Genomic DNA, 21,066 nt, shown 5'->3' with positions numbered 1-21,066 from the left:
TTTTATAAAAAATGACTTTCCTCTTTAGAGTCAGTAAAGTGTTTCTATCTAGGTTGACAAGAAGCTTACTTGTCTACATGTAGCTTTTGCCAACCTTTATTCTATGCTTACCCACAATGCAAAAAGTTCCTGAAAGAGCTATGAGATAAAAAATATGCTTTTTTATTAAAAAGGGGGAGCGTCCAGAATCCAATTGAGGCAGAGAAAGAAGTTATTTAAGTCTTAAAATTCTGCAAAAAGTCAGTTTCCCCTTTTACAAACAAAAAATAGTTACATAACAATTGTATGTGGTAAAATGTGGAATTGAATGTCTAAAATGTATGTAATTATATGTCTAAAATTTAGAGTTCTCAAGATATGGAAGTGAAGTCTTGCATTCCAAGTTCTCAATGGCTTCTTTTCTGTCAGTCATTTTCTACATGTCTACTTCCTTTTCTGTTTTTGTGACATACATTTATTCATTATTCATTAAATAAATAACAATTGTGACAACAACAAAATAACAATTGAGACAGCAAGCCACAGTGTGTGAATGTGTACAGCCAAAATTGACTACTGTGTGGTTTTTCTTTCAAGGGACATAGAGAATAGTACGGAATGCAAATCATTACTATAATAATTCAGTCTGCAGGGAAGTGTCTTGGGAGATGTACAGATGAATGGAAGAGTAGTTGTGAGAAGTTAAATTGAAAATATTGTCTGGGGATTGTTTTGTTTTATGAATGAAACAAAACATTTAAAATGCAGCTTCTGTAAGAACCGTTTGTTCTTGTGGGTCGTGTACCTCTCCTATTGTTGGGTCTGGCGTTCAAGGGCAGGGTCCCTGAAGACACCCTTGCGGAAGACTTATTTAGTACAAGAGGTTGTCCACAGAGTACCTTGTGGACAAGAGGCGACTGTAGTTAAAGCTTTCACAAAACATTTGCTCTTTGACTTCTTGGCGATTTTTCTTCTAGTCCATGGCTGTTATCACTTTGCAGGATTAATTGGCAAGTACAGCTGTCTACTCTTCAGAATGACCACTTTGAGTTTGCACAATGTCAGCCAGGCCAGCGCTACCTGCCCCGACTTCACGAACTTGTCATTTCGACAGCAAATACTCGGGTGTCCAGGGATTGTTTCTGGAGGTCTGTGAATGCCAGACTATGGGTTCTGTTTTAGGTAGGAATCGAACTCCCCACAATATCTTCTGTTTCACGTAAGAATACAGCATGACTGCAACCTGCCTGGGAGGTCTGCGAATGAATTTATGACATACCGAGAGGGGGAGATGCTTATTCACACCTTTAAAAAGGAGCTAAATAGAACTCCCAAGGTTTCACTTTAAAAATTAGGTTAACAAAGAATCAAATAAAAATTTTAAAGGAGTGAATTTGGTTGCTTTTAAACAGTGATTTTAAATTTCATTTTTAATTGTTTTATATGAAAAGAACAAGCGGCAGCCTCGCTGGGCCTCTCCCCTGGCCCCCCCCAGCGTCGACTTCCCTCTACTACTTCTACTACCTCGAGCCACCCAGGAACCTGCCCCTCTTCCCCGCGGGAGTTTCTGCACGGAACCAATCATCAGGTGCACCACCTCTGCGTCGCAGCACCCCCGGGCCTTCTGATTGGCTGCGGTCGTCCCACGTGCTCGGGCCTGGCCGCCCCGGTTGGCCGATGGTTCGCCGCTGTAGGCGAGGATGCCCGTTTCCTGGGATACGGCCCGGGCCCGGAGGTGTCTGGCGGCTCGTGGCTTCCTGGGCCGGAACCTGGGCGCGGAGGGCGGCTGGGCTTCTGGGCGTGCTGCGGGGCGCCATGGCCAGTGTCCACGAGAGCCTGTACTTCAACCCCATGATGACCAACGGCGTGGTGCACGCCAACGTGTTCGGCATCAAGGACTGGGTGACGCCGTACAAGATCGCGGTGCTGGTGCTGCTGAACGAAATGGGCCGCACCGGGGAGGGCGCCGTCAGCCTCATGGAGCGGCGTAAACTCAACCAGCTGCTCCTGCCGCTGCTGCAGGTGAGGGGCCCTGCGCCGGCTCCCGCTTCCCGCACCTCTTGACCGCGCACCCGGGCCTGGGCCCTGGAACGTCGTCCTGCCTGGAAGGGGCGCGAAAAGCGAGAGATACTTAGTGTCACCAGCTATCACGGCACGAGTGCTTTCCATGCGTTCTGTATGCATTTTCGTGCCGGTTCTGTTTGCTTCCAGCTTTTGTTAGCAGGGCGACTAGGGAAAGTCATCTTCTCGCATCCTCAGTCCTTTGTAGAATGGGGCTGCCCGTAGCTGTGCATTGGAAAAACAGATGAATCATACAGGCTTCGCGCCCTAGAGGACTGTGATAAGTAGTAATAATGACAAAAAAACAGTGAACATTGAACAGTCGTTGTGTGCTAAGCATTTACATGTGTTATTTCCTTCGCAGATTGAGACTGTAGCTTCACCACTTACTAGGTGTGTGACTTAGGCCAAGTTCCATACACTATTTGGGTGTCTGCTTTCCCCCTAAAATGGGAAGAGTAATAGACAAATATGTGATGAAAAGACTTTATTAAGGCTAGAAGATCCTTGGAAGGCATTTGACATTGTGTGACACAATAAATGCCTAATCAGTATTAGCTATTCTCATTTAAATGTATTTTCATAGAGCATGTACCATCCCTTACATCATTCTGGGTCTTTCCAATTACTTGTGTGACTGTATGACTGACGTCTTTCTTCTCCGTTAGATTTTTAACTTTCGTGAGGGCAGAGCTTTGTCTTTTTTTTTTTTTTTTTTAAGATTTATTTATTTATTTATACAAGCACTGGGTACAGTCAGAAGCGCGGAAGGGTAAGAGAATTCACCAGAGCCAGAGCGGGGAACAGAACAGGCAGAACAACGAAATACACTGCTGAGGGGAGCAGTGGGCGCGGCAGGAGAGGTCTGTCGCGCCATGTGGGACCCTCGCCAGCTGCTGGGCATGGAACCAGCGCTGCAACCCGTGGGCCCCAGCGCTCAACCGCTGCGCCACCAGGGGAGGCCCTTTTGTCCTATTTTTGTTCACCCTTGTATCATCAAAGCCTGGTGCAGCTCCTGAGTAAATGCTATGTGGAATGAGGGGAAAGTGATGTTTTCTCCTTGTGGATGGATGTATTCAAGTGAATGGGGAGGGTTTCTTAGGCGAAGTGTAGTGTTAAGCTGGGACTTGAAGGGTCATCAGTTGTTTGTTGAGGAACAGTGGTGACAGAAAGGAAGATCTGGGCTTGGAAGATGTAAACCTAATAAAATTAGTTTCCAGAGTTGCATTTCTGCAACTCAACGTAGTTTATAAAGGACTTTTTGTTTTTTAAGCCATCACTTGTATTTGTTGGGGAGAATGAGGACTCAGGTTAAGTGGCTTGCCGAGTAAGTTAAAGGAGTGAGGTCTCTGTAACTTGTAATTCGTTATCCTATCCATATTGCTATTATTATATGTGCATTTCCCCATTATTCAAATAAGTCACGGCACTGAAATTTTTGGTAAACAGGAAAAATCAAAATAGTAATTCTGGTGACTTGCACACCTTTTTGCCTTTGCACATGCTGTTTTCTTCTGTCCGGGATCCTCCTTTCTGGTTCTTTGCCTGACCAACTGCTGGATAGTTATAATCAATTTTTCTAGTAAAATTCCAATGAGGAAAAAAGTAAATTCCAACCATACCTCGACTTCTTCATTTGTTTGACTTTTAAAATTAGTTTTTAATTGCTCATCTAATACACAAAGATTGATTATAGAAATTTTGAATGATACTAACATTGATATTCTTATGTGTGCCTTTCAAGCCTGTTCCTTTTCAGAGATTACGACAGTTCATATTCATTTGTCCAACCTTGCATTACAGTTCAGATTAGATCTTTTTCCCCTCCAGAATGGATCTTTCTAATGTTTTGCTGTGTAAGTGTGTATGTATACATAGGTAGATACATATAAAAGTATATATGTGTATCCTTTTAATTGGTTTTACACATGTGCTACTTCTGTTCCACAACTTGTTTCTTTCACTTAACAAATCTTGGCCGTCATGTCAGCATTTCTGAATAGGTCTACCTTATTTGTTTGATGGCTGTATTGTATTCCACAGTAAGAAAGAAACACCAGAGACAGAGTGGGGAGCAGAACTGAAATACAGTGGCATCTGCTGAAATACACTGCTGAGGGGAGCAACGGGGCGAGACAGGAGAGATCGATAGCTTAGTAATACTGAGACTTTAACCCCTGTGCCACCAGAATGGCCTGTAGGTGGCCATTTTTTTTTGATAGCTGAGACTGCATATGCTCTCTCTGATGGTTCTTTTTATGGACTGTGATGCATAGTACATCTGCCTTCCTTACAAGGTTTTGGGGAGGGGTCAAATGAGATAATATCTATGAAGACTAAAACACCTGTATTTCCATTGTTTTCAAGTTTACGAGACACTTTGAATTATCTTACTTAATCTTTGTCATGAGCAAAGGAGATGCTTATTATTTTCTCCATTATTATTAATTCCTGATGAAGGTAAGTTTTCTTTATCATGACGGCATCTTTGTCATGACTGTAAAACCAAGAAGGAGAGCATGATGGGCCCTCAGACTACATTTTTTTTTTTTTTTTTTGTGGGGCCCTCGCCGGCTGCCAGGGAACGAACCGGCGCTGCAGAGGCTGCAGGCAGCCTCGCAGCCCAGTGCTCAACCGCTGCGCCACCAGGGGAGGCCCCCCTCGGACTACATATTATATGATTCTTGCCCAGTCCCCCTCCCCATTCCACTGATTAAAGGAGAATACTATGCAGACGTGAAGTATTACTTCAGCTTTTTCCTTTCCTGATTTGAGATTTCAGGTTGGAATGACTGTCAAAGTAGAAAGGTTCATAAATGAGTTAATGTTGGCAGCTGTTTATCAGTCTCCAGCTGTTCAAGATTTATCCTTAACTTCTTTATGTCTCCTTTACCCAGGGCCCAGATATTACACTATCTAAACTCTACAAATTAATTGAAGAATCTTGTCCTCAGCTGGCAAATTCAGTACAGATCAGGTAAATGTCATTTTCCTCTGGATGTGTGAAAAGATGTCAAAGTAGATGAACATTAGGAAAGAACGTGTGGTAATTGATTCTTTGTAAATGATATCTTTATTATTCTGGGGTTGTTTCCCTAAGTACTTTCATTTTTTAAACGTATAGCTTCAAATTTTATTCTCTGTCAATCTAGCTCATTCTTTTGAGTTACTGAGAATTCCATCTTTACTGACTCTGTTACTTTGAGAAATTTGATGACCAAGAAGGCATCAGTAGTAATGTTTTTGAGGACATGGGAATGACATTTTGGGCTGTCAAGTTTGTTTTCTATGTCACCATTTGGATCTCTGAATTGTTTTAAAAATAGATTTATTTTTAGTGAATTGTAATGTATGAAATGTGGGAAGATGTTCAAAGGGCCTTCCTAAAATACATACCTTGATTTTCTTATTCAGAATCAAACTGATGGCTGAAGGCGAATTGAAGGATATGGAACAATTTTTTGATGACCTTTCAGATTCTTTTTCTGGAACTGAACCAGAGGTTCATAAAACAAGTGTAGTAGGTATGAAGGTCTTTGAAGGAGAGCAGAAAATATTTTCATGGACGTGAGCAGTTTTCTATACCACATCTAGAGTTGCTCTGCTAGATCTGAACAGTGGGGATGTTGGGCATGTTTTAATTTTTTTTAAGATTTATTTTATTTATTTATGCATACAAGAACAGGTGTCTAGGTCAGAGGTATAGGGGGTGAGAGAATTCATCAGAGACAGAGCGGGGAGCAGAACAGGTGGATTGACTGAAATACTGAGGGGAGCAGCAGGTGAGACATGAGTGGTCTGCTGCACCATGTGGGTCAGCTCCCTGGTTGGGGAGATCAAACTCATGCCGCAGTGACTGGCGATAGCTTGAGAGCACTGTGACTTATCCCCTGCGCCATCAGGGAGGCCCCTAGATTGTATATATGGCCTTGCCATTCTGATACATGTTCAAATAATTATGGGAAAGCATCTTTTGTCTACAAAATTCAAAGGATTAACTGGGTCCTGGGACTGTTAGGTTTCTCAACTCTTTCTTATAGTCCCCTGAATCTCTTCTCTACCTTGTGTAACTCCGAGTCCAGCTCACCACCTAAACTGTTAAAGAAAGGCAAGTAAGAATGTTTTGTTGGGCCTCCCCAGTGGCGCAGTGGGTTGAGCTTAGCGCTGTGGAGCTGTCTGCAGCCTCTGCAGTGCAGGTTCGATTCCCAGCAGGCCAGGGAGATACCCAGATGGTGCAGCAGACCTCTCCTGTCTTGCCCGCTGCTCCCCTCAGCAGTGTCTTTGGTCCGTCTGCCTGTTCTGCTTCCCGCTCTCTCTGGTGAATTCTCTCACCCTCCCACACCTCTGACCTGTACCCCAGTTCTTATATAAATAAATCTTAAAAAAAAAAGAATGTTTTGTTGGTATAATTTATCAGGCGAGGGCATGCATGAAATTTCTCGATGCTTTTCTTCTTTTTTTTTTTTAAGATTTATTTATGCATACAAGAGCTGGAGTACAGGCCAGAGATGTGGGGGTAAGAGGATTCACCAGAGACAGAGTGGGGAACAGAACAGGCAGACTGACTGAAATACACTGCTGAGGGGAGCAGCGGGAGAGTAAGGAGAGGTCTGCTGCGCTGTGTGGGTTGCTCCCTGGCTGGATCGAACTCGTGCTGCAGTGGCTGTGGACAGCTTCATAGGTTGCGTCTTAATCCCTTGCTCCATGAGGGAGGCCCCCGCTTTTCTTTTAGATTTATATCCATGTTCCCTCCATCTGGCTTATTTGCCTGGAAATTTTTCTGTGATTGAACATCAATTACTGATGGATCTTCTATGCCAGACTAGATTTACAAAGTGAGCGCAAACCTTCTTTGACCGAGATTATATTCCAGTGGTGGCAGAGGGGCAACAGTAAATAGTAAACAAGTACATCATTTCAGATAAATAGAGCAGCCACAAAGAAAATAAAATGGATGGACAAAGAAGGTGGTAGGTGAGCGGGAGAGTTGAGCCCTGAATAAGAGGATGAGACCAGCTTCATAGAGGGGAAGCACGTTCTAGGTGAAAGGAACAGCAGTTGATTTATTTCATGAGAGAGTAGCAACAAGTAAGCATGGTTCGTGGAGGCTGGGTTTAATGCTTTCACCTGGTCTGTGTCTCATCTTGTAGGTTTGTTTCTGCGCCACATGATCTTGGCTTACAGCAAGCTTTCTTTCAGTCAAGTGTTTAAACTGTACACGGCCCTTCAGCTGTACTTCCAGAATGGCGAGAAGAAGACAGTGGGAGATGCTGAGATGGACCTGACCGATAGAGAGGAGGGGGAGAGAAAAATGGAGAAAGAAGAACTTGATGTGTCTATAAGGTAACGGGTTTCTCTGCCAGTGACCCCTTGCAAAATGGCGTAATTGTGGGAACAGCGAACCCTCATTCATTCAGAGCTCACGTGCTGCTGTCGTCTTGTCCTCCTGATCTGGAAATTTGGCCCATATGGGCTGCATCAGTGGGCTTGTTGCCTCGGGTGGGAAACCCAGGGCACCCAGAAGAGGGAAGGCGGGATATGGATTCATGGCTTCCCTCCTTCGGGGTCACAGTGGGCTGGCTGTAGGTCATGGCTGTTAGGCCGCCCTCTCTGCACTCCTTTGGGGGCCTGATAACTAGGAGGAAGCTTTCCCAGGTCCCAGATGTAAAGGCCCCACTGTCAGCAGCCCTGGGGGCTGTATTGTCCCTTCCAGTTTCTCTGTCCTCTGCCCCTCTTTTTGTAAGTGGTGCTTTATGAAACGCTTCTCAAATGACCTGCATTTGAAGGTGCCATTTGTTTTCTGCTGGGACCTTGACTAGTATGTTCACTGCTTCCAAGTGAGCTAACGGTTGGTTCATCAGAGAGAATGTGTCCAGTGGCTGCTGAGGTCTGTGCACTGGCGATGTGGTGCCTCTGCTCCCTACTTATTCAGGCTCAAAACCTAGGATGTCCTTGATTCCTTCCTCTCCCTCACCCCAACTGCCAGGCCTTCCTCCTTGTGTGTTTGGAATTTACTTCTCTCCATCGCCCCAGCTGCTACAGCGCCTGCAGCTTCCCCCTCCCCGCTCCCCACTGGTCTCCTGGCTCCCACTCTCGTCTCCCCACTCTCTGTTTTTATGCAGCATCTGAGGGAGCCTTCACGAATACCAGTCACATCAGGGCACTCTTCTGCCACAGTCCTCGTTGACTGTCCTTAGAATCTAATTTAGAGAGAAACCGAGGGCGCCACGGCCAGTTGCTGGCCTCGTGCCTGTGGTCCTCTCACCTCTCCTCTTGCTCTCAGCGCCGAGCTGCTCTGGCTTCCCATCTCCTGAACACTCTGAGCCCTCTTCCTCCTCCGGTTGCCTGAATTGCTCTGCCCTGGCTTTTCCTGTCCTGCCCTCTCACATGCAGGTCTAGGCCCCGTCCTCGCGCAGGCCTTCCCAGACACGGAGCTGAAGCAACCTCCGTCCCAAATGCTTCCAGCTTCTCTCTTCCCTTCATAGCTCTCACTGAGCAACTGTACGTTCATTTGCTTCCTTGTTTATCTCTGCTTCCTCTGCCTCTCCACCCCTGCATCACCTCTGCTCCCTCTGCCTCTCCACCCCTGCATCATCTCTGCTCCCTCTGCCTCTCCACCCCTGCATCACCTCTACTCCCTCTGCCTCTCCACCCCTGCATCACCTCTACTCCCTCTGCCTCTCCACCCTTGCATCACCTCTACTCCCTCTGCCTCTCCACCCCTGCATCACCTCTGCTCCCTCTGTCTCTCCACCCCTGCATCACCTCTGCTCCCTCTGCCTCTCCACCCCTGCTTCATCTCTGCTCCCTCTGCCTCTCCACCCCTTCAGAGCTGAGCCCTCCTCTGGCTTCTCTTTGGTCTCCTCAGCGCTCAGTACAGTGCCTGCCTCACAGCTGTCTGTAAACATGGTTGGATGAGGAATGCAGGAATGCAAAATGCTTGCTTAGTCCATTGCCCACACTGTTAACTGGCTACCATGACATGGTTTTGATTTTTCTCCATAACACGCTTTTTATTACATCCTTCCCTTCGCTGTTTCATTTCCTTCCCTTCAGTTGCTTCCTGGGATCATCTCCCAAGTAAGCTACTTGTATTTGGTGAGAAAACTTATGTATTTTTCATATTCTGTGAAAAATGTTCCGCTGGAAAACGGAACTCTTGTGGCCTATGTAAAGTGATGCAGATGTTGACTTAAAAGATGGTACAGCTGGGACCAATGTTTTGCTAAAAAACAGCCTCTCTTACTGGCATTGCTAACAAAAGCTTGCCATGCGGTGGAGGCAGGGTGTGGAGGGCGAGGAGTGTGCCTGTGGATCAGACCCTGCGTCAGACTTCTGGCTCCTCCACTTATCCCCGTGGATGTGGGCAAGTGACTCAACAACTCTCTGTTCCTCAATTTCCTCATCTGCAAATTGGGGTCCACTCACCTCCTTAGAGGATTTCTGTGAGAATTACATAAGTCCATAGACAGTGTCTAGAGCAGTGCCTGTTATGTCGCAAGCCCTTCTTCTCTAGTTTCCCTTTTAGTTTAATTCTGTTGAAGCAAGGCTCCCGGCCTAGTACCATCTGTTGATTTTATATTCTTAAAGTAGCAGAATGTGACTTTGTCAAGAATGATAAATTTCAGACTCTTCTTACTTGGTTTAATTTTCTCCTAAATTAATCTCATTTGACTAGGTCAAACTGCGTCTTTATAGCCTATTCAAAGAATTCATTTGTGTGTAATCCAGTGTATCCACTATTAAGGTGTGTGGTTTCAGAAAACTGTACACAGAGTAAATGGGATTTTATCTTTGAAATTAATGGAAGGTATTACTTAAATGTTATTCTAATTAGGGATTACAATTCTTTGTCCGAAAAGAAATGATTTAGCTGTTATATAAGATTTGGTTTGTTTTATTTTAGAAAGGAAAATTTCCTTTTGTAAGCTTTTCCAATATTTTATTGCATTATGAAAACTTCTCACTTTAGCTGTTTCTTTTTTAGTTATTACAATGTTTTTAGATCTCTTCAGGGAAATTCTGTTTCTTGCCCTAGAAATTTGTATCAAAATTAGAAAGGGGTAGTACTATTCCATACTTTGCCAATCCCCCACCCCACAGTGGAAACCCCCCCCCCATTGAGATGGGAGCCCAACTGTTCCCTCAAAAGTGAGGGAATAAAATTCAGTCACAAATGTCTGTGAAATATTTTTTAAAATCCAGTGGCAGAAGAAAGTGCAAACTGAAATTCAGCTGAAGCATTTCATTCACTTCTTGTTGACCCGCGGTAGGCGAGAGGCTAGTGGGGTTACTCCACCCGAGCTTGTGGAGCAGCTAGTTCAATTGCAGCTGCTGGAGCCGCATTGCCTCTGCGCTCCTCAGCGGACCTCACAAAAGTAGAAATTCAGCAGTGTTCTCTGCTTGCCAGTGACTTAACATCAGTATCCCAGATGCATTCATTTATTCAGCAAATACTTGAGTGCTCCCTGTGTGCCAGGCACGATGCTGGGTGCCAAGGTGTTAACAAAGAGGGGAAAGTGCCTGTCCCCCTGGAATTGACGTGGGGAGGTCACTGAGTAACATTATCACAGAGTAAAGTGATGTGTCAGAGTGTCCTTGAACAAGTGGGACCCAGGGTGAGAGTGACTGGGCACAGTTAGGGAAGGAAGCCCTCTTAAGATGGGGGCCAGGTGCCGAGGGGGCAGTCTGAGGGGAGGCCGGGTGCCTGGCGGTCACAGAGCTCCCAGGATTGGGACAAGCAGGTGTCCTGGAGGCCAGATAGAGGATAGTGAGATGGGCACCTGAAGTTGGGGGGTGGGGGCTGCATGGCTCCCTCTGCCACACCCCTCAGAAGGGCTCAGGTCCTCATGGCCCCCTTAGGTGTTCAGTCACTGTTCTCTGTCTCAGTCCCTCCCCACCCTCCTCTCTTTTTGTCCTGTCACTAACCAGCTGTGTTTCATTTCCTTCCCTTCAGCTGCCACCCGGGATCATCTCCCAAGTAAGCTACTTGTATTTGGTGAGAAAACTTACGTATTTTTCATGTTCTGTGAAAAATATCCTGCTGGAACCTGGAATTTTGGTGGCCTATGTAAAGTGATGCAGATGTTGGTGGTGTTCGAGGCTTCCCATAGCTGGCCTTTCTGATCGAGTCTCCCCTTTCTTCCCCGGGTCCTGCACCCCAGCTGGTGAGGTCTGCCCCTCCCTCTGGCACGCCAGTCCTCCCCGATTCTGCCTCTTCTGTCTCCCTTCCCAGGAAGGCTTGCTTCCGTCCTCGTCATTGTCTCCACACCTCTCAGCTTTCCAGATCTTTGCCATCCCAGCTGGGCTGATTTCTCCCTTTTCTACGTCCTGGGGCCCCTTCAGACTTGGAGTGTGTCATTTACTGCCATCTTTTCGCAGGGGCTGGTGCATTAAGATCATTCTATTTACTTCTAGGACCCAGATTGGTGTTTGAACATGGCAAGTTAAAAAAAAATCTTTGTTGATTAATCCTATATTATATTTCAAAAATTTCAACTGTAGAGGTAGCTTTAAATCTCCCTTGGGGAGTTTCTAGACTCCTGTTGAGAGTCTGCCGCCTGCCATGTGCTGACCCCCTCCATATACCCACACGGCCGTGTGTGCGGCTGCAGGTTCCTGCACCCCTCAGCGCCCATCCGTGGACCCAGGGGCGTGTCCTTGACTTAGACTCGTGAGTCTGACATTCTGTCTCATAAACAAGGTGGACTTGAATGCCTTTTCTACTTTGAACACTGCGGTGGCTTTTTAAAAGTTGCTTTTCTTACATGTATTTGTGCCATCCCAAGGATGTAAAGGATGGTGGACTGGCCCATGCTGCACGCTCGTCCAAGCTGGTTCTGTTGGCCATAGTTGCCACCATGGAATCCAGTGCCCAACTTGATCTTCATTTGTAGCAACTTTACCTTTCTTGATTCTGATTTTCTTTTATTAATGTTATTACTCTGTGTTCTTTATTATAAGCTAAATCTGGTTTCCCCAAATCTGGTTTGGGGAAAAGACTTAAGTAAAGAAGTTTCTGGTCAAGGTGAGCATCATGGACTTAGGGGAGGATGAGCCAGGAGCTGCGAGTCCAGTTGTGTTCAGATTCTCATTTCTCTCTGGCCTTTCTGTGTGCAGCCATATTTGTTTCAAAACCTGCATTTTTTTGTTTGTTTGTTTAAGGGAGATGTTAGGCGAAAAGAGCTCCCTCACTTTCCAGCTGAGAACTTGGCCCATGAGTTTTCTTCACTGCCCTCAAGATCACTCTTGTGTCACTGGTCTAGACTAGGCCTGGTCTGGGGCTGGGTCTTGGCAGCCCCAGTCATTGCAGAATCTGACACGGTCTTGGGGATGTTAGGGAATATTTACCAGAAATGGAACCAGAAGATCAGGGCAGCTCTTCCCACAGTGCTACAGGACATAAGCAAAGCTTTCTTTGGTCAGATGAGCTTGGAGAAATAAAGTTTCTCTCTGTGGATTTCTCTGTTATGTGCATTATGGATCTCCAAGCTGGAGTTTAAAATTTTCCTCAAATTATTTAACCTCAGAAGCATTTTTCCCCCATTCTCCAGAATACACATTTACATATTGTTTGCATGCAACTATTTGGAAAACTGCTGTCTTGGACAGTGAATAAATATTGATATTTAGACTTAAGGAAATTCTAGAAGAGAAGCCATTTCTTCAGTCACGTGGTAAAAGGGCATTCTTCATACTTTGCTCAGGAAATAAGACTCAATATCGTGAGTAATTAGATTTTCAGTGTAGATATATAGCAGTACGTTTCTTTATTGGTTCGTGTGTCTAAACTTTCAGCTTCTTAGATGAAGCTTCTTTCTCCTGCTCTTGAATACAGCATCATCTTGTGCCTGCAGCAAAAGGTCAGAAACCATTCATTCATTTCCTTGGGTGAGGTCTTTGCATTCAGGTACAAGTGAGGACAGCCAGGTGCAACAGTATATAGGTTCTAGGAGAATCATCTGTAGGAGACCGGGGTGCTCAGAAGAGGGGTATGAAGAGAGATTCTTGGGGGACGCGACACTTGAATAATGGGTGGTGCTGTGGGGGACGGCCTGCCAGCTAATGTGTGACAGGAGACATGCAGGGCTTCACGGGGCGGGAGTGTAGCTAAGAGAAGACAGGAGAGAGGCAGGAAGCAGCCAGGCGTCGCACTTGTGCTTGTGCTGAGCATGTGGACTCTATCCTGGGAGCTGGGATTCCCTGAAGGGCTTAAGTCAGGGTGGCTTGGTGGATTTGCAGTTTGGAAAGATCGTGCTGGACTTTGTCTTCAGTTTAGATCTATCTGTCCCTCATTTTATAGTGTGAGGTGGTGCAGGCCATTCAGTGTCCCTTTTTTTTTTTTTTTTAAAGATTTATTTTATACAAGTACTGGGGTACAAGCCAGAGGCGCGGGAGGGTGAGAGAATTCACCAGAGACGGAGCAGGGAGCAGAACAGGCAGAAGGACCGAAATACACCGGGAGAGATAGGAGAGGTCTCCCGCACCATGCGGGAATCTCCCTGGCTGGCCGGGAATTGAACTGCGCTGCTGAGGCTGCCGACAGCTTCACAGGGCTGCATTCAACCTGCTGAGCCACCAGGGAGGCCCTTGGTGTCACTTCTTCTTTTTTTTTTTTTTTAAGATTTCTTAATTTATTTATACAAGCACTGGGTAAAGTCAGAAGCGCGGGAGGGTGAGAGAATTCACCAGAGCCAGAGCGGAGAGCAGAGCAGGCAGACTGACGAAGTATACTGCTGAGGGCAGCAGCGGGTGGCAGGAGAGGTCTGCGCACCACATGGGACCCTCACCTGGCAGCCAGGGATGGAACTGGCCTGTAGAGGCTGAGAGCAGCTTCGCAACCCAGCGCTCAACCGCTGCACCACCGGGGAGGCCCAGTGTCACTTCTTAAGTACATCTTTTCTATTCCTGAGACGGGACAATTAACACCAAAAGTTCCTGAACTCTCCTGATGAGACAACTGGACATGGTGTCCCGGCTGTTACTGTTATGTCACTATTATTTTTGTTTTCTCTTTTCCAGAGAAGAGGAGGTTTCTTGCAGTGGGCCTCTGTCCCAAAAACAAGCAGAATTTTTTCTTTCTCAACAGGTATGTTAGTTCTGTAACTTAATAGCTTTTTAAAAAATCCTATGATGTTCTATTTCATGACATAGTAGGTTTATTAGTAAATCTTCGTTAGTAAGTTTATTAGTAAATCTTCACTAGCCCTCATTTGAAGTCCTCTTTGCTTTATCAACAAGGCAGCTGAAGCTGTGTGTCCCTTCTATGTCTGGTGTGATTTCATTTTTCTATTAGAGCGACAGTACAGGTTCTTTCAGTAATGCTGTGTGACTAACTGCCCAAAATGTGATGTGGCAGACCTCCTTCCCTTTCCCCAACATTTATTTATGGACATTTTCAAACAGAAAAATTAGAAAGCATTATACAGTGAATCCCATAGTCCATCATCCATCATATAATTACTATTTTGCTGTGTTATTCTTTATGACACATCTACCCACTCAGCCACCATTTCATCCTATTTTTTGATGCACCTCAAGTGGCGGGCACCAGGGCCCTTTATTGCAAGCATTTCTTGCTGGTGCTTTTGAGCCGTGCATTTTCATTTTCTCAGCAACGTACATTGAACATTTTTTCTCCCTCTTTAGTTTCAGCATAGATTTTTTTCTGTTCTAGTTTCACCTACATTTGTTAGCAGTTTTCTACCTACAGGAAGTTGTAACGATTAGATCTAGATGAAAGTGAGAGTCCCCCCACAAATGGATTTCAAACCAGTTAGAGAAGCCTGTGTAGATCATGGGTTATGGACAGAGGAGAAAATGCGCCACACCCCCACACCTGCATGCAGGACAGGATGAAAGGGCTCCATGTAAATATTTAAAGCTGTAATTAAACTAGAGGGAACTATGTATTAGTTTTTAACTGATCTCAGGGTGGAGAAAGACTCTGTTAAACATAAAAGCTATGGGAGAAAACACCTAGAAGGTCATTTGATTTTTCAGCATAAAAATGTAAAACGTCCACATGTCAGAACACGTTCTAACAATGTTGAAAGGCAAACAGCAAAATGGGGAAAGGCATTTGAGATAAATGTGACAAAATGTTAATACTTTTGTTTTAAAAATCTTCTTTTCAGGCTATTTGATAATGAGGTAAAGTTTGTGATATATATTCAATAAAAAGAGCAGAAAATAAAATTATATGTTATAATTTTGTTTAAAATACATGTGTACACACACACCTAGGTATACACATATGTATAGGAAAAGGCTGGAATAAGATACACTGAAATGTTAATGATGTTATTTCTCTGTGGAGGGATTACAGATGGATTTTGCAGGCTTTTGCATAATTTTGATTTCCATAAGTCTTCTATAATGATACAGTGAATTGAAATAAAATTAGCAATTATTATTTATAAAGAAAAATATGTCTAGGTAAACTTTAACTTAAGTGTTTAATACCCATTTAAGTACCAACATTGATTTGGAACCAGTTTTCTACCTATCCAGTAAAATTGTTGCTGATGTCATCTAGATGGAATGACCAGAAATAGGGTAACTGGGTACCAGAAGGCCCCTGGCAGGTGCTGGAGACACACACTACCCACCTTGAAGGTGCTTGCCTGGGGTGGGCAATTTTAGTATAGTCTGGTAGGTGCTACAGGAAGGGTTAGTGCAGGGGGCTTATGGGAGCATATAGGGGCTTATCAGACCTCTGTTACCAAAAGGTGCTAGAAGCAGGTGCCTGCATCTGGATTGGGACCTGAGGACGAGCAGGAGCTTGCTAGGTGTGGTGAGGGTGTGTGAGTGTGGACGGGAGGGGTGGTTGGGAAACTTAGTGTTTCAGGAAGAGGAGACCGTTTTGTGTGGTATAGAGGAGAGCGGAGCTGGGGTGCATGTATTGCCGTGTCTTCATCGACCATTTCTTTAAGTGGCTTGTCATCTTTACATTTCAGGCTTCCTTGTTAAAGAACGATGAGACCAAAGCCCTCACACCAGCTTCTTTGCAGAAGGAATTGAACAATTTGTTGAAATTTAATCCTGACTTTGCTGAGGCGGTGAGTCTTTTCCCCTAATTTGTGCCTGAGTTAGAAAGAAGCTGTTCATATCGGGCAGCCCATGTGAATGAGGGTCGTACCGTTGGCCTAAGTTCTTGGAAAAAAACCAAGTGAATAGCTCAGCCGGATTGCCAGCCTTTCCCCGCTTGCTGCTCTAACCGCTGGGCCACAGCGGATGTCTTCCTTTACTCATGTTTTCTTTCCTTTACCATCTCTCTGATGTGAAGTAGGGACAGGAGATTTTGATAGAGTGGACTGATTTTTAAAAAAGTTTCAGGGCTAAAAAGTCTAATCCTTTTTTCTCCTTTGCTAGTTTTCTATTTTTAAATTTCAAATAATCCTTTATGGATTTTTACCCTGAAAACTTTGTTTCTTTTTTTTTTTTTTTTGGTATGTGACTATTTTTTTTTTTTAAATAATAAATTTTATTTTTATATTCCCCCATACAATTGCAAACACCCCATTCTGGCCCCAATCCTTCCCCTCCCGCCCCCCACCCCCCAAAAAGTGTCTCTGGTTCATAGTTTTTTGTTGATTTTGATTTTCGCTTTCTTATATTCATTTTCCTGGTCCCTTATTTAAGTTTTCTAGATTCCTGCTATGAGTGAGACCAGAAAACTTTGTTTCTTGATCTTACCTGGATTGGACATCTGACTTTACCCATGTGGAGAACTACATCTGTTTTGCTCCTTAGTCACTGGGACCTGACAGCCGGAGGGAAATTTAACTCAGTGATACAAACAGAATGAAAATAGTGTCAAAACAGAAGATACTTAGCTTAGTAAGCTAGCCCAGACCTCATTGTATTTCAACTTGGACATTGAGAAAAATAAACTTTATAGTTTTTGCGTGAATTCAGGTTTTAAAATCTTTACTTTTGAACCTGTAGTATTCCTTAATACTACCTGAGCTGGGTGAGTTCCTCTCCCACCTCACGTCACCCATGGATCTGAATGCAGCCATGGCACCGTGGGTGGGTATTTAGGACAAAACTCCAACACAAATGCTAATGTGACTTCCATTTTTCATCTGGTGGCTCCCTCTGGGGGGATCCTGCCGCTGAATCTCAAGCCTGCTGTTTTCTGCCTGGCGGGAAAGATGAAGCTAAGCTACTTTAACCCCTTTCTTCAAAAAGCAGGGGATCTAGGCTGCTTGCTCCTGTGGAGTCTGAATTAGGTTTACAAGAGGAAACAGTACATTTCAAGCATGCCCATTATTTCTTGTCTTAGCATTATCTCAGCTACTTAAACAACCTCCGCGTCCAAGATGTCTTCAGTTCCACACACAGCCTTCTTCATTATTTCGACCGCCTGATTCTTACCGGAGCCGAAAGCAAAAGTAACGGGGAGGAGGGTTATGGCCGAAGCCTGAGATACGCTGCTCTGAACCTGGCCGCGCTGCACTGCCGCTTCGGGCACTAGTAAGCTTGGAGATGTTGTCCCTCTCATTTCATACTCACAGATGTCAACTGAGATGTAGTTTATTTTATTTAATGCTGTATTTTTTTTTAAAGATTTATTTATACATAGAAGAACTGGGGTGTAGACCAGAGGGGCGGGGGTGAGACGATTCACTAGAGACAGAGTGGGGAGCAGAACGGGTGGATCTACTGAAATACACTGCTGAGGGGAGGAACAGATGAGATAGGAGAGGTCTGCTGCGCCATGTGGGTCAGTTCCCTGCCTGGGGATCAAACTCAGGCCTGAGTGTTGACAGTGCTGAGATTTAACCCCTACACCACCAGGGAGGCCCTTAATGCTGTATTAAAAACAACAACAACAACAACAAAGAATAGATACTTGTTAGTAACTTCCAAAGATGAAGAAGGCCTTTTGCCCTGGATAGTTTATGAATACCTCCTGCCTGCTCTGCCCTCTGGTGTCAGTAGTTAGCTTTACTCTCTTGTTCGTGACCTCTTTCTTGCATTACTTCTAAGAACATCAGCCATTGATTGAATTAAAAGAAAATTAGGTCATTAGGCCACAGATTCCCAAAAGGGATTTTTGGAGATAATAATGGGGATGTAAAAGCTATTTTCAAAAAACCAAAAGGAATTTATGCCTTTGCTGGAGAAAAGATTGCACAACTTATTAAAAGTCATGTTTGCATTTGGATGGAATTCGTACACCCAGGGAGTGACGCTGGCTCATGCCATTGCTAAGATATGCCTATAAGTTTCATGAATAAAAATAGGAAAACTGGTTAATAATTATTTAGTAAATTGAGTTAAGGGCTAAAAACTTTCAAAATATGGAGGCTACTTAAAAAACAATGAAGCAGTGTGAATCATGGTGAGAGACTAGGAAATTATTCATTGAAAGAATCTGCCCCTTGTGGCTTTTTTCCATTTGAGCAAAGTGGTTTCTGCTACAGGCAGCTTTGAATAGACTCTGGACTGTATCCCTAGAAGTTTTTGGGTCCAAAGTTCAGGATTGAGACTTTTCTCCACCCCGCTTTGCTGTATGACAGGTAACACCCAGGAAGTTTCTATTAACTTCTGCTTATCACCTTTTTAAAGGGACATAGACAGGCTGGAGCTTGTGTGTGGGGGGGCAGTCTTGCTGGAGGCTTTCAGAGCATGTTCATGGAATCCTGGGGGGGACAGATATGACAATCAGCTTAGAGAAGGCTACTCCTTCATGCCCCTTTTAGTAGCATCTACCTTAGAAGGGACAAGTTCTGTTAGTGTTTCTGCTGTGGAGAAGGGGGTGCCTCTGGGAATACGCCCATCGTTACAACTTGCATTTGCACAGGCCTGTGCTTGAGTGAATTACTGTACAGCAGACAGGAAGTCATCTGTCATCTGTACAGTTGCTCGCGTGTGTTTGTGGTGGTTAATGTGATATTAATGTTCATCTCATTAGCCAACAGGCAGAGCTCGCCCTGCAGGAGGCAATTAGGATTGCCCAGGAGTCCAACGATCACGTGTGTCTCCAGCATTGCTTGGTGAGGTTGCCCTCCTGTCTTGGGGTTTCTGCCTGTGGTTGAGTTGGCCTTTGAAAGGGCTTGGAGTTGGGTTGTTTTGCCATTGGAAGGGCCTTCTCGGTGGTGGGAAAGGAGTTAGGTGATGGTGTGAACTCAGGAACGGTAACTCCTATTGATATATTTTTCTTAATTCTGACACATATTTTGCTTAGGGAGCTTTTCTTGTCTAAACTTTTTTTTTTTTAAGATTTATTTATCTATTTATAGGTCCATGTGGAACCCTAGTCGGTGGCTGGGGATGGAACCGGCGCTGCAGAGGCTGCAGGCAGCTTCGCAGCCCAGTGCTCAACCACTGTGCCACAAAGGGAGGCCCTAAACTTTTTTTTTTTAAGATTTATTTATTTATTTAAAAAAAAAAAAAGATTTAATTAATTATTTATTTATAAGCACTGGATACAGTCAGAAATGGGGGAGGGTGAGAGAATTTAGCAGAGCCAGAGTGGCGAGCAGAACAGGCAGACTGATGAAATACACTGCTGAGTGTACTTTGGTCCTTCTGCCTGCTCTGCTCCCCGCTCTGGCTCTGGTGAATTCTCTCACCCTCCCGCACTTCTGACTGTACCCAGTGTTTGTATGTATGTATGAATAAATAAACAAATTAATAAATATGTAAAAAAAAAAAAAGAAAAAAAGAAATACACTGCTGAGTGGAGCAGCGGGAGTCAGGAGAGGTCTGCGCGCCATGTGGGACCCTGGCCCGGCGGCTGGGGATCGAACCAGCGCTGCAGAGGCTGAGGGCAGCTTCGCAACCCAGCACTTAACCACTGCGCCACCAGGAAGGCCCAAGATTTATTTATTTTTATACAAGAACCAGGGTACAGGCCAGATGCGCGGGAGGGTGAGAGGATTCACTAGAGACATAGCGGGGAACAGAACAGGCAGACTGATGAAATACACCGCTGAGGGGAGCAGCGGGCGAGACAGGAGAGGTCTGTTGCGCCATGTGGGATTCTCGCCAGCCGGCGGGCTGGGATCGAACCATGCTGCAGAGGCTGCTGACAGCTTCACAGTATGGCAAGGCCCTCTTGTCTAAACCTTTAATGCCACTTGCCTTAAACAATGACCATGCTAAATGCTGACATTACCAGAAGGTGTTGCTACACTTGGTTACTAGCCAAGAGTTGGTCCTTTATCTAATAGCCTGATTCCCCAGGCCAGTGGCCACAGAATTCAGCCATAACCTGAGCAGCTGGCTTTCTCAGTTGGCCATAGAGGAACCCTTGTTATTGACTGCTTGTTTATTTCAGTCTCATAGTTTTAATGGTTTTGATTTAGGTTCATAATTTCTGAAAGCATATTTTAGATGATTTGTTTAGTTCCTTCTTAAGTTTTTCTTAACCACCATGCTGATATTTCAATAGAACCTTAGCCATTAACATTGTTATGATATCTACTGATGATTTCTCTTGCCAGAGCTGGCTTTATGTACTTGGGCAGAAGAGATCTGACAGCTATGTTCTGCTTGAGCATTCTGTGAAGAAGGCAGTGCATTTTGGGTTACCGGTAAGACTCATCTTTCTGGAACATTGTTTATTCTTGGTAGTTTCACATGACTTAGTTATTCACGAACCACTGAATTCTGTTTGTAGGTTTCTCCCTGCTCCCTTTATCTTTAATAACATTTGTGAACATTTCATGTATCAATTTGATGAGATCTTTGTTGAGTTTATTATTTATTGTGGATGTTATTAACTTCTGCATGTTCACTTAGAAAAATTTCAGCAAAGATTTATTTTTAAACCAGAGATTAGCAAACTCTACAGCCCATGGGCCAAATCTGACTCACTGCATGCTTATGTGTGCCCTCACGCTGAGAATGGGTTTTGCATTTTTAATTTTTTTTTTTTAAATTATTATTGGTGTTCTATAACTTTATTTATTTATTTATTTGTTTGTTTGTTTTGTTTATACATGCACTGGGTACAGTCAGAAGCGCAGGAGGGTGAGAGAATTCACCAGAGCCAGAGCGGGGAGCAGAGCA

At 44.5% G+C, this 21,066-nt stretch overlaps 1 protein-coding gene across 1 annotated transcript in view; it reads left to right on the top strand.

Moving 5' to 3' along the window:
- Positions 1 to 1,680: 1,680 nt before the first annotated feature.
- Positions 1,681 to 21,066, top strand: part of ANAPC5 (anaphase promoting complex subunit 5) — a 37,291-nt gene continuing 17,905 nt past the window's right edge. The window contains exons 1-9 of the mRNA XM_037511209.2: positions 1,681 to 2,001; positions 4,938 to 5,017; positions 5,455 to 5,564; positions 7,191 to 7,383; positions 14,062 to 14,128; positions 15,999 to 16,100; positions 17,330 to 17,520; positions 18,965 to 19,046; positions 20,499 to 20,588. Of these exons, the coding sequence (XP_037367106.1) occupies positions 1,795 to 2,001; positions 4,938 to 5,017; positions 5,455 to 5,564; positions 7,191 to 7,383; positions 14,062 to 14,128; positions 15,999 to 16,100; positions 17,330 to 17,520; positions 18,965 to 19,046; positions 20,499 to 20,588 (1,122 nt within the window). The 5' untranslated portion in view covers positions 1,681 to 1,794. The remainder of the gene's footprint in view (positions 2,002 to 4,937; positions 5,018 to 5,454; positions 5,565 to 7,190; positions 7,384 to 14,061; positions 14,129 to 15,998; positions 16,101 to 17,329; positions 17,521 to 18,964; positions 19,047 to 20,498; positions 20,589 to 21,066) is intronic.

Source organism: Talpa occidentalis, unplaced genomic scaffold (genome assembly GCF_014898055.3).
Source record: "Talpa occidentalis isolate TD23 unplaced genomic scaffold, MPIMG_talOcc4v2.1 talOcc4.14, whole genome shotgun sequence".
NCBI classification, from domain to species: domain Eukaryota; kingdom Metazoa; phylum Chordata; class Mammalia; order Eulipotyphla; family Talpidae; genus Talpa; species Talpa occidentalis.
Note: the sequence above shows the minus strand (reverse complement) of the source record. Positions and strands in the feature narration are given on the sequence as shown.